This window comes from Lutzomyia longipalpis, chromosome 2, assembly GCF_024334085.1.
Source record: "Lutzomyia longipalpis isolate SR_M1_2022 chromosome 2, ASM2433408v1".
Classification (NCBI taxonomy): domain Eukaryota; kingdom Metazoa; phylum Arthropoda; class Insecta; order Diptera; family Psychodidae; genus Lutzomyia; species Lutzomyia longipalpis.
The window spans coordinates 39,250,774-39,265,809 of NC_074708.1; the positions used below are offsets into that span (position 1 = coordinate 39,250,774).

General features: G+C 35.0%; 2 protein-coding genes across 7 annotated transcripts in view; both read right to left on the bottom strand.

Moving 5' to 3' along the window:
* The window catches only part of LOC129791346 (protein decapentaplegic), a 28,506-nt gene extending 20,599 nt beyond the window's left edge, over positions 1 to 7,907 (bottom strand). The window contains exons 1-2 of one of the 6 annotated variants that reach the window (XM_055829484.1): positions 7,211 to 7,515; positions 5,398 to 6,203 (exon numbers count right to left, since the gene is read on the bottom strand). The gene's annotated coding sequence lies outside the window, so the exon portion shown is untranslated. Of the gene's footprint in view, positions 1 to 5,397 lie in introns of all 6 variants that reach the window. The other 5 variants (XM_055829483.1, XM_055829482.1, XM_055829479.1 and 2 more) reach the window with 5 other exon arrangements.
* Positions 7,908 to 13,160: 5,253 nt separating this feature from the next.
* Positions 13,161 to 14,932, bottom strand: LOC129791337 (glycerate kinase). The gene has a single exon (XM_055829464.1). The coding sequence runs from the start codon at positions 14,847 to 14,849 to the stop codon at positions 13,311 to 13,313; it is 1,539 nt and encodes a 512-aa protein (XP_055685439.1). The 5' UTR covers positions 14,850 to 14,932; the 3' UTR covers positions 13,161 to 13,310.
* Positions 14,933 to 15,036: the final 104 nt, after the last annotated feature.

Here is a 15,036-nt window from a genome sequence, read left to right on the forward strand (position 1 = left end):
GATTTTAAAACGTGTATTAGGTGTTTTTGTTGTTTTCAATTTTGCTGATATTCTCAGCATGTAAAATTATATACATAATGTAGTATAGTTTTGGGGTGAAGCAACAACAACGTTCGGCTCGTCCGTGTCTTATATAGTTTTTTTTTTAGAATACAGTACCACGTTGAAAGCTTAATTTTAGTAAAGATTTTGTGCTTTAGAACTTTTAGAAATTGATTTTTTTAAATGTTTAAGAAATACTTTTAACCATAACAAGAGCAGAGAAATATATTTGGAATTTTTAACACAACAAATTTCATTAAAAGCCGTTAAATTAACGCTGCAAATCCTAATTTATTACGCGTAGAAAATCATCAATACAATATTTTAATGGAAAAATGGGTTTTTTTTTAGCTTTTCTCTCACTAAACCTTAATCTACTTAATGATTGAATCGTTTATTAAAATTTTCATGTAAAATATTTAATTTATATTTTAAAAAAAATATACTAAAAAAAATCTTTTCAAACTTGAAACTTCGGAAGTACATAGCAATGTTTTCTCTTAAAAAAAAACATAAAGATTCTTATGATCAGTTTTAGCATAAGAGAAGCATTTTCTTAGATTTTTTTTTCATCTGAAATTTCTCAAAAGAAGCCACGCTCCAATAATTTTGCCACAGTCTGTCTGGGACAGAGGTTGGAACTTTTTTTTGTACACTCCGCGACGTCTTCTGAAACTCCACCGTGGTGGCTCCTCTCTATACGTCTCAAATACATTTGTGTAATATATTGCACTATATGTATGTATATTTTTTATGGTTAAAAATAAGTAACTTCATCATTTAATGTGGCTTTATGTATGTACGATGATAGGAACCAGTTTGGTAGCATTCTTCTGATGACGTCGATAGAAAAATGTCAACCTCTGGATACATCTTGGCTCTCGGCGGGCTTGGGTGCTGGAGCAGATGAACAACCCGATCTTATGGTTATTTTTAAAAGTGGACGTATTAATTTTAATATGATCTCAATTTTCTGCATCTTCTCCTCGCGGCTTTTTTTCGTTTTCTAAGCCAAGGCGGGGCACCTTCGTCGCTATATTGGTTTTTGTGTGATTTTGATACCTGCTATATATGCGAGGTTGAATGCGCAATTTTGTGTGTGCTGCTTGTACACAATTTACATGGCGAGAAGCATAACACACGCAGCACAGCGTATGGATGGATTCTCTCACAGCGTAGTGTTGCTATGGGCGAAAAAGTCATCCGGAAACTACCTTGAATACCACATGTTGGTTTCCCATTGAACCTTTCTTGTTTCTTTTTTGGCCATATCTCCGCACTGCTGTTCAATTACACAATTGAGCCAAGAGAGCCAACGTCTAAGTGGCCGGCCTGGTTTTTCCATGCGCGAGCACATTTTTTTCCAAGTCTTACCTTCCACCGCACCATGGTATGTCTTCGGCATTAATGCCGTGCATTCTTGAATTGCCCGGAGAACCCGCCCGATAGGTATTCCATCATAGGCATCTGTTCCAATGCCTGGGTGCGTGGATCCGCGAGGTGTACACCCAGTAGCTGCCGAGTGAGTGGCATGCGAAGCAGTGGAGATTCAGCGCAACCAGCAATAATTCATTAGTCAACTACTTCTTTCAATGATTTTGTCCTCCTGGAATCAGCTCTCTTCTGCTGCGCTTCACCACATCGCACAATGAGAAGTTATTGTGCAGTTGTGGTACTCTTCTTGTCCCGAGGATTTTTGTTATTTTAATATACAAGTCACTTGTTCACTTTTTTGCGCATCTTTAAGTGCCATTCCGCAGTATCTACACTGCCCAACACAAGAATTCCTTCACAATTTTCTTTTTTTTTTAATAGTTTTTAATATAAATTCGTCTATTTTATGAAAAATATATAGAAGTTTTTATGTAATTTGTATATAGGTAATAATAAATAGGTAATAGATAGATATATATTTTTTATAGTGAAGAGAATATTTAAGAAAATATTTATGCCTAAGAAAAAAGTCAAGTGATGCCTAAGTTCTCAAAGTAAACTAAGAAAATATTATATTTTCTAAGGAAAATAATTATAGTGTATCTTATATATAATAGTAAAATGTATATATAGCAAATTGTAGGTAGGTATTTGACATCCTGTACATATTAAGAGCTAAAGAAGCTGGTTAGGCGTATTTCATCGTATTCTTTACATTTAAATGAGAGTTCTGGTTTTTTTTCATAATTTCTAAGCTTCTTAATATTTATTTCTAAAGCTTGAACTTTTACTTCTTTTAATTCTATTTAATTCTATTTAGTCTAGATCAATAAAAAAATAAGTTAAACATTAACATAAAACATAAAGGAAGAACTAATAAATAAAAAAATAAAAAAACAATATTTCTTGGAATGTTCTAAGAAATTTTCTTTAGAATAAAAACAGAGATAAAAGGAAAACGTTAATTTGGCTCAAAATTAAGTAAAGCTTCACTCTCTATTATTCTTGGGAAAATTATCTATTGCATTTTCTTTTTTGTTCTATTTTAAACTTCGTTTGGATTCATTAGACTAAAAAAAATTAAAAGAAAAAAATTTCAAACCTCTAATGAAAGGCGGTTCTAAACCAATTTGGGTAAATTCTTGTTTAATGAATCTGAACGAAGTTAAAAATAATAAAAAAGAAATTGCAAAGATAATTTTCGAAAAATTTAAATAGACTGAGGCTTTACTTAATTTTGAGTCAAATTCACGCTCTATTAATCCTGAAGGAAAGTTCTTAATAGAACTTTAGGTTAGGTTAATAGATAGGTTTATTTTTTTTTCTGAATTAAAACTCCGCGACGGAGTGTACCAAATAATTTGGCAGGCAGTGTTATATCGGTTGCCCTGCGCATGTATCGATAGGATGTTCGTGACAAGAATAAAATAAGATGACTTATGAATTTATCAATGGATTGTGATTTCAATGATGGATGGTTGAATGATCGCTGATCTTTTAAATTATTTATATAAAATATGTGTGTGCGCATTTTTTTGTTCGTCCGCCTGGTGCAGGTTGTGTGTGCACTTCTTATGCTATTCGCAACTCGTCACATTTCCCCTTTGGTGCACACCACCCCGCACTCCCTTTGGCAAAATGTGAATTGCTATATATACACGGCGGAAAGATGCACGTTTTCTTGTTGCGCAGCTACCGGTTGAAAGATCATTGGAAGGAGTGCATTATTTTGACATACATGGATTGATTTTTCATTCATTCATCCACCAAACGGACATCGTTACTCTTGCTCTTGGCGGACGTTACTGAAGAATTTTAATTTTGTGTTGAATTCATCACGATCTGCGCAATCACAACACACACACTTGGCTGAAAATGGGAAAGGCCAAGAAGAGAATTCAAGAAGTATTGTCAAATTTTCTCCATGTCTCGCATTGATCATTTTTTTTTAATTGAGAAATAGCCAATTTACATAATGGCCCTTCATTACGAAAAATCAACATTCTTCACTGGTGACCACGAAAAAAATCATGCGCCCATAAGACTTTAGGGCACAAACAAGAAAAAAAACAGTCACACACAAGACACTCATATAATTCCTAATCGGGAGTTTCCAAAACTTGAACATTTATATATTTCGTAACCTCGCTTCTCTTTCACTCGAAGCCATCGATTTACATATATATGTATACGCACAGGTAAGCTCCCAAGAAAATTAACAGCGAGTGTTATTTTGGATGAGAAAAAAAACGGGACTTGATCAATAAAACGTCCTCATTTCTTTTCACAGCCACGGCATACTTCTTCGCGTCTCTACTCACATTCTTCGGCTTAATGAAATTATTAAAAATGATCGAATTGAAGGTACAAACTTACACCTGTTGCTACTTTACTGACCGCCAGGTTCAAACACGGAACTCCACGGGGCTGATAAATTGCGCATTTCAGTGTAAAAGTTTCTTTCTGGGGGGAGGTGAGGCAATTGATTATTGTAAATAAGAAAAGATTCTATGTGGAAAATTTTAAATTTTAATTTACAAGAAAAAAAGTTCTTTACCTACAAATAATTGATAAAATCAATTTATTTTTGACTAATCAAAAGCCCAGAGACTGAATAAATTTTTCATGAGCTTTTAACTTGTAAGGGTAGATTTATTTTGATTTTTTTAAAAATAACTTTTAATGAAAAAAAAAATGAAAAGAAATGTCTAAAAACCTAAGAAAATATATCTTTCTTAAACTCTCCTTTGATTCTGATGAGAATTCAGAAAAAATGAAAAGTTTTGAAGGAAAAAATCAATTTATATTGTTTTAAATTAAAATTAATGAGGATTGTCCAGTTCATTAACTTTTTCAGTTTTCTAAAAATAAACCAAAAATATTTTTAAGCGAAAATTAATTATTAAGGATTGTTTAAAGTCTTTAAGTTGACTATGGAGGTAGATTCTGATAAAAATCTTTTCTTTTCTTTTATAAACACTTAAAAGATGTTGTAAGATTTTGACAGATAGACATTTTTAAATCGTTCTATTGTCGTTTTATAAAAGAAAAATAAAGATTTTTTTGTTCCAAAAAAATAAGAGTTAAAAGATCTTTTAAGAGCCCTAGAAAAGTAATTTTCCTTTAAATATACGATTTAAGAATATAATAAAATGTAAAAATCCTGTAAGATTTTTTCCCAGAATAAATTTTATTTTATAACTGACGAATTTTAAGAAAAGAAAAGAATTAGAATCAACCAGATAGTTTCGATTTTTAAGAAGGAAAAATCAATGTTAATATTTTTCCTTTGAAATATAAAAAAATAGTAAAAAATCTTTAATTTAATAAAAAAAAATTTTTTAGGTAAGAAATTAAAATCTTTAATGCAAAAATAAAAATTCTGTAATCTTTTCCACAAACGTCTACCGCGGGAAAATTGAGAAAACCCCCTCAAGAATCTTCATCTTTTGAATTTTCATCCGAAAGTTTTCTCCACAATTTTCCTCCGAGTGCTTTTGGTCAATATCACTCAACGCAGCCTTACTCAAAAGTTTAAATTTAGACCAAAACTTTTGTGCAATATCACTTCGCAATCCGCTTTGTGAAATGTGAAAAGGCCACAATTGGACGCCCCTTTGCGGAACTCTCGAGCGTGCTCGGTGTGGATGATATTGGCGCGGATTGGGAGTGGAGATCATTACCCGGAAGAAAATCTCTGCGATCATTGCTAAATTACATATTAAATCATTGGGTATGTTGCAGCTTCATTTGGTTTGTTACAACAACAACAAAAAAATACCACGCAGTACATTTTTTTGCGCTCAGGAGATATTTCTTTCATCAGGGCGAGTATTTGGATTTGTAAACAAAATTTGGAGTGCTTAAGAGATTTTTTAGGGGAATCTTTTGATCTTTTTTCTTTTTTCTTTTGAGACTCACCTTAGTTGGTGCGTTGGGAGCTGACACGATGGGGGGGTATGGCACCCCTTTGATTTGTTATTCCCAGTTCTCTTGTTGGCTCCGGGATGTGATGAATGATTTGGGGGTATGTAGGTAAATCCTTAGCTTGAGGATCCTACACTTAGTCATTACAGGGATACACAGATAAATTGTGGATAAAATGTACGGCACGAGGTGCTATTTTGGTACAACGCCTGTGCTCTTCATGCCTCCACTTGGTACACTATGTCTTCACAAAAGTTCTCTCTCACGATGAGCTTTGATCTCACGCCTTGCGAGAGCTTTATGCCTAATGCGCAGATTCGCAAATTTTTTCCTCTTGCAATTTATTTTCACATAGTTTTCCACAGAGCTTTTGAGCTTTTTTGCACTTTGATTTTCTTGCAAAATTATTTTTCACAATTTATGCAAAAAGGGGGAAAACTGCGTGAATGGAAGGGGAAACTTTTTTGTCCATATAGCACAGAGTTTTCGTTCGAAAGATGCGTGTTGTTCACGAAAGTTGTTTATTGGGATATTTTTTTTTGTGTAATTAACTCCGTCACGATGTACATGCGCTATGGAGTGATCATATGCTTAAGTCACAAGTTTTATTTCTTACTAATTAGTTAGAAAAATATAACACAGCACTACCGTCCGAAACTTCACCAATTCCACTATGTTCCATCTATATATTTCGTCTGTTTTTTTAGGTTCTTCTTACATTATTTAAAAAAAAAATGTTAGAAGTCACTCCTAATTTGTTGAGTACGTTTGCGGTCAGTTTTTTGGATCTCTCTTTTGCACTAAGAGAAGACACCACATAAAATTAAAAAAAAAAAAGAAGTTATTCGGTGAGAGAGGAGATGTTTGGGGGGAAAAGAAGTTTTTCTTTTAAACACCAACGAATCTTGATGAAGAAACACATCCACTTTTTGATCAATATATTATTGCAATAAGCCACACAATTCGGCTTTGCGATGAAATGTGAAGGAAAGTTTTGTTGGTATGTACAAAATGAAGGAGAGTGAGTGGCGAAAAAAGAGTTGATAATATGCGAAGAGATCGATGTTGAAATTCAGCCAGCAACACCGTTTGGCCGATGGTATGCTGAACAGCATATGGGATGAAAAGAAGTCTCTCGCACTTCAATTCGGCAGCCAAGAAGATTGTCTCTCGATTTTCGACCTCAAAGTCATGGCTTTCCCACTCACTTCATTTTATTTTTATTTTTCTTTAATTTGTAGTTTAGATTTATATATTATATGTAGTCAGATATATATAAAACAAGCGCTAAATTAGCACTGAGAGCAATAATCAAGTCTAAATGAAATAAAATTGCAATTTTATGCGCCAGGAGAGATTGTTTTTCATTATTTTAAATTGAATTTTCACACAGATCCACCGAATGTGGTGCAAAAGAGGTGGAATTCCACGGAGCAGGTCCCGCTCACTTGACGGTCGTTCGTGTCGCAAAAGCTCATGGGTTGAAATTTGCTGCAATATCACCTTCTTCTCACCCAAGTTTTTTTTTTTTATTTCATTAAATGAGGAAAAGAAAAGACGAAAGAAGGCACTTTTCAATCACTTTTCACCACAAGCACCACCATCGCACACATACCATCGGCATGGTAAATACAAGTGCACACGATTAGCAACGAAAAAAAAATAACAGGAGGATTGTTGGGTGGAAAAATAGAAGGAAAACCATCGAACACTGTCTCAATGTAAAAAAAAAATGTCCCTCCCCCTTTTGTCGTTGCGTCGTTGTGGGTTCGAGGGAAAGGAGATTTATGGTAATAGCATTAATTACTTAATTAAATAATTAATCAATTAATTAATGAAAACCGCCACAGAATTGATGCTGTTAAGTCTGCGATCAACTCTCTACTGGCTAAGTCTATCTCGTGAACGGTTTAAAGTTGGGGTCCAGCTACGCACCAGAGCCACAACACCGTCCACTACTCAGCATTTAATATATCGTTGGACTTGTGCTCGTCGTATATACACCAAAGGCACACCAACGGCAGCAACTTTGCCCGCAACACTTGTCCACGCCGCAGAGTTATTATAAAATGTGGAACTCTCATGGGGCCACCATCCACAGGCACCGCAACTACACTGTCACATGCCGCGATTACTGTTCCCAACCACATCTGTATTCGCCATGGAACACCATCGCGGCGAGGTACCTCATCTCGCGCGCGCCATGTATATGCGAAGCGACATACAACATACAATTTGCATGATGGAACTATGTCGGATTATTTTTATACAGCCATTGAATTGCTCAAATTTGAACTTTCTATCACCTGGCATGCCATAAGGTGTTGCCCGTACAAATGATCCACCCAGCTTCAACCACCTTCCATCCACCACAATCTCTCTCTATGCACACACAGAGATTTTCTTCAAAGCTCTTTTTTTCTTTTCTTTCTCTTATTGTATTTCCACATCGCAGAGAAAGAGGAAAAAAACAACAACGGATAAAAGGCGAAAGTCTCTGCGACAAACTCGCTACCATCGAGCGCGAATGTATCAAAAAAAGCACACAAGATCGTATAAAATATCGCTGTTTCTCAAACCACTCAAGAGCACATATGCGAGCTTAAGGAAATTTTTGAGTCATTGTGGAGGAAATTAATAAAATCTAAGGGTGTGGCGACCGGTGGGAGGAATTTACAATAAGAACTTGAAATACTCTTAAATAAAGACGCTGGGAAATGCATTTAAATGACGTGGATGTTCTGGAATTTAGGAAATATTGAAAGACGTTGATTTTCAAAGAACAATGTTAACCCTTTCATGGTAAAAAATAAGTTAGAAATTCGTCCTTATCACTATAATGTTTTATGAATGTTTAAAAAACACTTTTTCCTTGTAAAGAAAAGATTCTCAACATTCTGTTTATAAAATTGCAGCCATTTAACCCTTTCATGCTTAACAATTTATATCAATTAAAAAACTAAATCTTATAATATTCTCGATTTTTTTTAAACAAAAAAAATCATCAAGAACAAACGTTTTTAACACTTTAAGGACACGAATTTCTAACCTCAATTTTTAAGCTTAATTTTCTACTATAAGGAAAACGTTTTTACAGATTTTTTTTGACGAACTTCTAGTATTTGAAGTCGTCTACACATAGATGAAAAATTTATCAAGAAAACTTGGATAGATTTTAATGTATGGCGTTTTAAAAAAAGTCGAATTGGCAGCGATTACCAGTTTTGTCCTCCAGTGTTAAATAATTTATATTATAACTTCAGCCTAATAAAAATTTTCAAAGAATTTCAAAGTGGTTATTTAATTTCTTTTTCTTTAATTGAAGTTTTATTCAAAAGAAGATTTCTTCATTTTTTTTTTAAATTTTGATATTCCTTAATATATATGTATATTAACCCTATTGTGACTGGCATGAATAAACGATAAAATATATTTTGTGAGTTTTTCGTTTTTTTTTAAAATTATTTTTCTTAATCCTTTCTTCAAAAGAAATCGAAATATTGATTTTTTGTATCACGATAATTATCCTGTTGAAATTATAAAAAAAATCAAATATCGCGAAAGGGTTAATTATTTTATATTTCTACTTAACCCTTTGACGCATGGTATAGCTGCTGTCAAATACGAATAAACGAATATGAGTTCATAAGAGTTTTAAAAAAAATTGAAATGAATTTAAGACAATTAAATAAAGCTCCTCAAAAAAGCTTTAAAAACAAATAATAATCAGTGCTTCACTCTTGAGCACATTAACATTTTCCCAGTCATATTTATAACTTGGAAAAATATATTTTCTATTGCATTCATGACTTGTTTAGAGTCTCATACTAAAATAGAGCCTTCAGCGAGCTTGGAAAGTTTTGGAATGACTGCATGATAAAATGTGCGAATAATATATGTATATAAAATTTTCGCTATATATTTATGCATCATGTTGGGTTGATTTTCACATGGCAGCACCTTCAAATGATTCGGACAGCGATATTTTGAGTGTGTCGTTTTTGTTATGCAAAATAACCTGCTGTATTGAGAGGAATTGTGATCGGCGTGACGCAAAGAGGCTGTCTTGTACAATATTGCTGTGGTGTGGTGTGAGGTCGTTTGGTGAGAGAGAAAGAGAGTGTGTGCACGGGAGGGAGGTGCAGGGGGGCGATCGATTGATCGAGGTGTTGCGAACACCTGGAAAATATCAAATTTTTTTTCCTTCTTCACGATTACGAATAATAATCATAAATAATATAAACTGGTAGGTAGACGAGATTTTGATCTCGCGCTGGCGATCTGCGGTGCTTGCTTGGCTATTTAAGATTTTGTAATCAGATACCCCCATATATACCTATATGAGCAATAAATGGAGACACGATGACCATCCATATAGGAGCTATGGCACATATGGGGTGTAATGTAAGAATCCATCGTGTATGGATAATTTAATTCGGCCGCGGGTTGTGAAGGTGGCAGAAAAAAAATCACTGTGAGGAAAAAGTGATATTTATAGTGCTGTGGTGAACACCTGAAGAGTCTCCCCGTATATTCACGTTGAGATCATCTTCAATTTTCCACACACCATTTTGCCATTCTACGCTTTATTAATTCTTTCACTCACTTCTACCAGCACGCGAATATATTTGCAACTCATTAAAATATTTTTTTTTTCATCTTCTTCTTTTTTTGTGTCTAAGTAATTATAATCTCTAAAGGCAAATATACATTTAAATGTGCCGGATTAATTTGTGGTTTGAAGATATATATCTTTTTGTGGAAAAAATTTAGGAGAAATATGCAAAGTGACTTGTTTAAAATTCCATCACAATTTACACCAAAAATACATAATTTCTGTGTTTTCTCAGCACATACAATATACAATGTGAATTGCTGCAGTAGACATATTGGTGCCACCTCGCCCAAATATTGCTTTTTCGCATGCCTATACCCAATTCCCCGAGCCCCACGTTGCCGTTGATCATCCAACAGGGGCCATTGGATGTGTGTACACAGAAACTCTTTACACAACCCATTCACTTATAGGGGGTTAACTCGATATTCTACGGCAATAGTTGATTGTGCGTTGTTAATTAATTTATTAGATTAATTTTTTGAAAATTAATTAGTAGTGAAATTCACTCTTAAAATGTAAGAGATTACGTAAGCCCTAATAAATGAAGGACTTTAACCCTTGGATGACCGAAAAGAAAATATTTTTCAAAGTTTTCTTCTGAAGAACTTAAAGTAATTAAACTTCCCTACATATAACCGTAGAATATATCACGAAATTTTAAATAGATTTTAGTTCTGTGGCGATTGAATAAAAAAAGTCAAATTGGCCACTTTGGCCAGCAAAAACTTCCAAGAGTTAAATGAACAATCTGGACAAAGATAATATCTTAGAAAGGATAAAAAATAGAATAAAATTTCTCATTTTCCATCTGAAAATTAGCTGAGAAAAAACAGCAAAGATTTCACCGATTTCACACAAAAATATACAAAATGATATCAATGGAATAGATTCGGCTAAAAATATTTAATTTACTTTTCCTAGAATTTAAAAGTTATTGTAAGATTTTGGCAGTAAATGTTTTTAAATTGCTCTGTTGTCCTTGCATTTTCCTACTGATCCTATTGGAAAATGAGAAGCTTGATTAAGGATTTCTTTTTATTCATTTATTTTTATTCCAATTGCTGTTATGTAAGATTGTTCATTAGAATGAGAACTCTTTTTACTTATATTCGTTCTTTCTTTCTAATTTTAATTTCCGAATTTCAGAAATTCTCCTTAAATTCCTTCTAATTATGTACAAAATTCACTTTTATGGATAATCACAAAATACCTATTCTTACCTATTTATGTAATTTATTTGGAATACCAAATAATATAGTGCTTTGCAGGCTTTGCAGAATCTCTGGCTTGATTATCTTCATGTCGTCTGTCCATCTATCTGTCCTTTCTGCGTTCAATCCGCCAAGTAGTGTGTGTTTGAAGATCTCTCGCAAGAAGTGAGCAAATAAATTACCCCGTGGATAACACTATAAATATTTTAATAAACGTCCAATGACGGACAGCTGGCCTTTTTCAACTCAACTGCTGCGCAAGCCGTGATTTTCAATTGAATTCGCCAATTATTTATTAAACAGCCGCATAACTTTGCCGCACCAGGAATATGGTGGAGAAGGAAGAAAAGAAAAGAAAAACGATGCACTCCCATTTTAAACAGGAAATCCACCAAACGTCATTTTGCGCTATTTTCGGTGTCCTTTTTGCTTGATCGCGCCAATTCGGGAGACAGGATGACATGCAATCGGCAATTGGAGGTATAGAAGAAGAGGAGATGTGTTGCGACAAAGGCACGGGATGCTCAGGAGATGAAGTGAAATTTGATATGTCGAATACGCGGACTATTAAGTGATCAGGCCTCGGTCTCTTTTGAGCGCGGCTTATTTTATGGATGGACTCCTTGCTGATGGATCAAATGCCACCACATCATAAGAAGTGATTCATTAAAGTTTTTTTTTGTAAATTTCGTGACATTTATGCAAAATATTTCATTTGCGTGGGTGGAAATACTTTGAAGATTTTGTGAAAATAATACCGTCAAATGGGGTGAGTTTATGAACAGAATGGAGTTAATTTATAAAATCTGTTATGTGGAATCGGTGGAATCTTTAAAAATATCTTTTTTGAAAAGAATAAGTTATAAAAAAAACTAAGAACAGAATATTGAATTAAAAGAGATGAAATGTAGTCTAGTTGGCGTCTTAAATTGTGAATATTTTTCAGAGCTTGTATTTATTCTTTTTTTTTTTTTGATAATAAAAAATAAATAAATAGCGTTGGAAAAATATACAATATAATTAAAAAAAAAAGTAGATTTCCTTACAGCCAGAGGACTTAACTCATGTATTTTGCATTAGACTCTTTTCTCTATGTATAGTGTATAACGTCCTTTTCTTTCTCCACTTAACCCTTTAACGTTTTTTGAATCATACGCTGACCCAAACGTGAAATATTTTATTTTTTCAATTATTTATGAATGTAATTGTTTTCCATGTTAGAAATGCATCAAATTCACGCATAAGGGGCCAAAAGAAGACGTTCTGACTGAGAAAAGTCCTCTAAAAAAATTCAAAGAATAAAAATCCTTGTAAAAATCACGATAAAAAGCGCATGTTTCAATGTTTTTATGTTTCACATTGGACGTGAAAGGGTTAAGTTTAGCTTGAGTTAATTTATATTATGTATATTGAAAAATTTCTAAATATTTTCTCTTGTATGCAGCAGGGCATTCCATTGAGCATTCCATATTTCCAAAAGTAAGTTATTTTATCTTCTTGAAAAATAAAAGAAATTAAGAAGGAAACATGCTGGCACACACACACACACACACACCAAAAAGCAAAGAAGGAAAAAATGTGACTCTTTAATACAAATAATATCAAAAATGAAGATGAAGAAGCCATTGAGGAGAGTTACGCGGGGCAGTTGGAATAAAATAAAAAAAAAACGCGGGAGAAAAGACCATCATTTGCCGCGTCTATTAGTCTGGCAGAGTGAGTTCCTTAATTGTTAATTAACAAAGCACGGGCCATGGAGAGTGGTTGTGTGCGGAATTGTAGGTGGTGGATTGAGATCTCTCGGAAAACCGGATATGAGTAAATCAGCTCGAAAATAGGCATACGCGGAGAAGGCCTCAACTATCTCCTCGCAGCCAACACTCGGATTTGCCGTCTGCGCTTCTGGCTTTTCTTTCAAACACACCACGTTATTGCATGGCGCATTTATTGTAAATTGACACCCATAAACAGGAATTGAATTAATTTCACTCCGCTATCATCATCATTAATGAATGTTAATGCCTCGCGCGCATTCCGCTGCCCATTGAGCGATGCTTATCGTATATATTGTGTGCGCTCTATGAAAATGGGAGGAAGAGTATGTGGATGTCCATTACATTTGTACCCGTGTGTCCTGTTACAATGTGCCCACGGGGGTAGAAGTCTCTCCAGAAGGCGTATGAATTGTTGGTGGAGAGAAAATCCTCGAGGGTGCATTTGGTGGAGCATCCTTTGAGTCCTGAGAGTGTCCCTACGGCTCCTGCAGCTGATGTTGGGCCATCAATCCCATCAGTGCCGGCTGAGAGGAAGGCCACCTCCCCTAACTCATGACATTCATCGTGATTGAGTAACTTCCGGAGAACGTGCAGTGTTAATTCTTGATTTCTTCCTCCAAGTCCTTTACCTTTAATTTCAACTGTTATCTCACCTCCTGCTACAATACAAAGTCCTCGCTTTGATTTTTCTTTTAAAGCTTCAATGAGATTATTGATAAAATCTCCATCATATTTTAGATCCTTCAAAATGGTCTCGCATTTCTTCCTCAAGAGATTTTTATTCTCTACATTTGGATCGAGGTGGAGATAATCTTTGATTGCAAGAAGAAGTTGCAGGTAAATCTCGCTTAATTTCTCAACATCGCCTTCAATGGTCCTTGATAGACAAATTGCATGAAGATCAGCTTTCTTAGCGTCCAATAAGGCTGCCTCAACGGCTATTGAATTATTTGCAATTATAGAAATGTGATTGTTTGGCATTCTTATCTCCTCCTCATCTTTGAATTTTCCATTTAGAACTTCTTCAACGGACTTCGGAAGTTTCCCGCGCAATTTATACTGATCAATAATTTCATTAGCTGCCTTTTGATAGTTAATGTTGGATACATAGGTTGGTCCACTTGCAATCAAATCCACGGGATCCCCAACAATATCAGAGACTACTAGAGAAATTATTTGATGAGCCTTCCTCGCTGTAGTAGCTAGTTTGCCACCCTTTATGCTGGAAATTGCAATTCGTACCGTGTTCAGTTCGTTTATTGTGGCGCCGCATTTAACCAACATTCGGATAATTTGCATTTTCTCCCCGAGACTCACTGGCGCTGCCGGAAGAGGCAGGAGGGCACTCCCACCGCCCGAAATGAGCACAAACAGCACATCATCATCCGACAGCCTCGACGCGAATTCTTTTACTCTAATCGCCGTCCCAAGAGCTTCATCATCCGGTAGATTATTCTTCGCCCCCTCACAAACCTCCAAGCGACCGTTGAGCTGCACAGTCCCTTTGAATTTTTCCACCGTTCCACAGGGTACACTGAGTATCCCCGACACAAGGTGTGTGCCCAGAATAGCTTCCACTTCGGCTGCCATGCCGTAAACTGCCTTACCGAAGCCCACAAGGTGGCATCGCTTGCCCGTGATGTCAACCCGATGTGGTGTCGTGCATCTCCCAGCATTGATTTCCACAATCAATCGGCCACTTGTGTGATTAACTTGTAAACACTTTTGGTTTTGAAAGAGATTTTTCATCCGCACCGATTCGACACTCTGCAGGAAAATATTTTTCAGCACCGTCTCCATTGCTATGGCACTTCTGAACAACAGTTGAGTGGGTACAACCATCAGATAAAATTAATAGACAATATTCAAGAGGCCGGGGATGATAAGAAAATGTCAAGATTGTCTTCAATTTTATTACAGGCACTGTCGATAAGAGTGAAGTGGAGTAAATCTGAAAGGAATTTTAAAAGAATAACGATTTTTTTTAAAGATTCGTTTTATTCAAAAAATAAAAAATAAAAACGAGAAT

What these genes read in the sequence shown, in the direction of transcription:
- LOC129791337 (XM_055829464.1), bottom strand. Translation starts at nt 14,849, where the DNA reads ATGGTTGTACCCACTCAACTGTTGTTCAGAAGTGCCATAGCAATGGAG.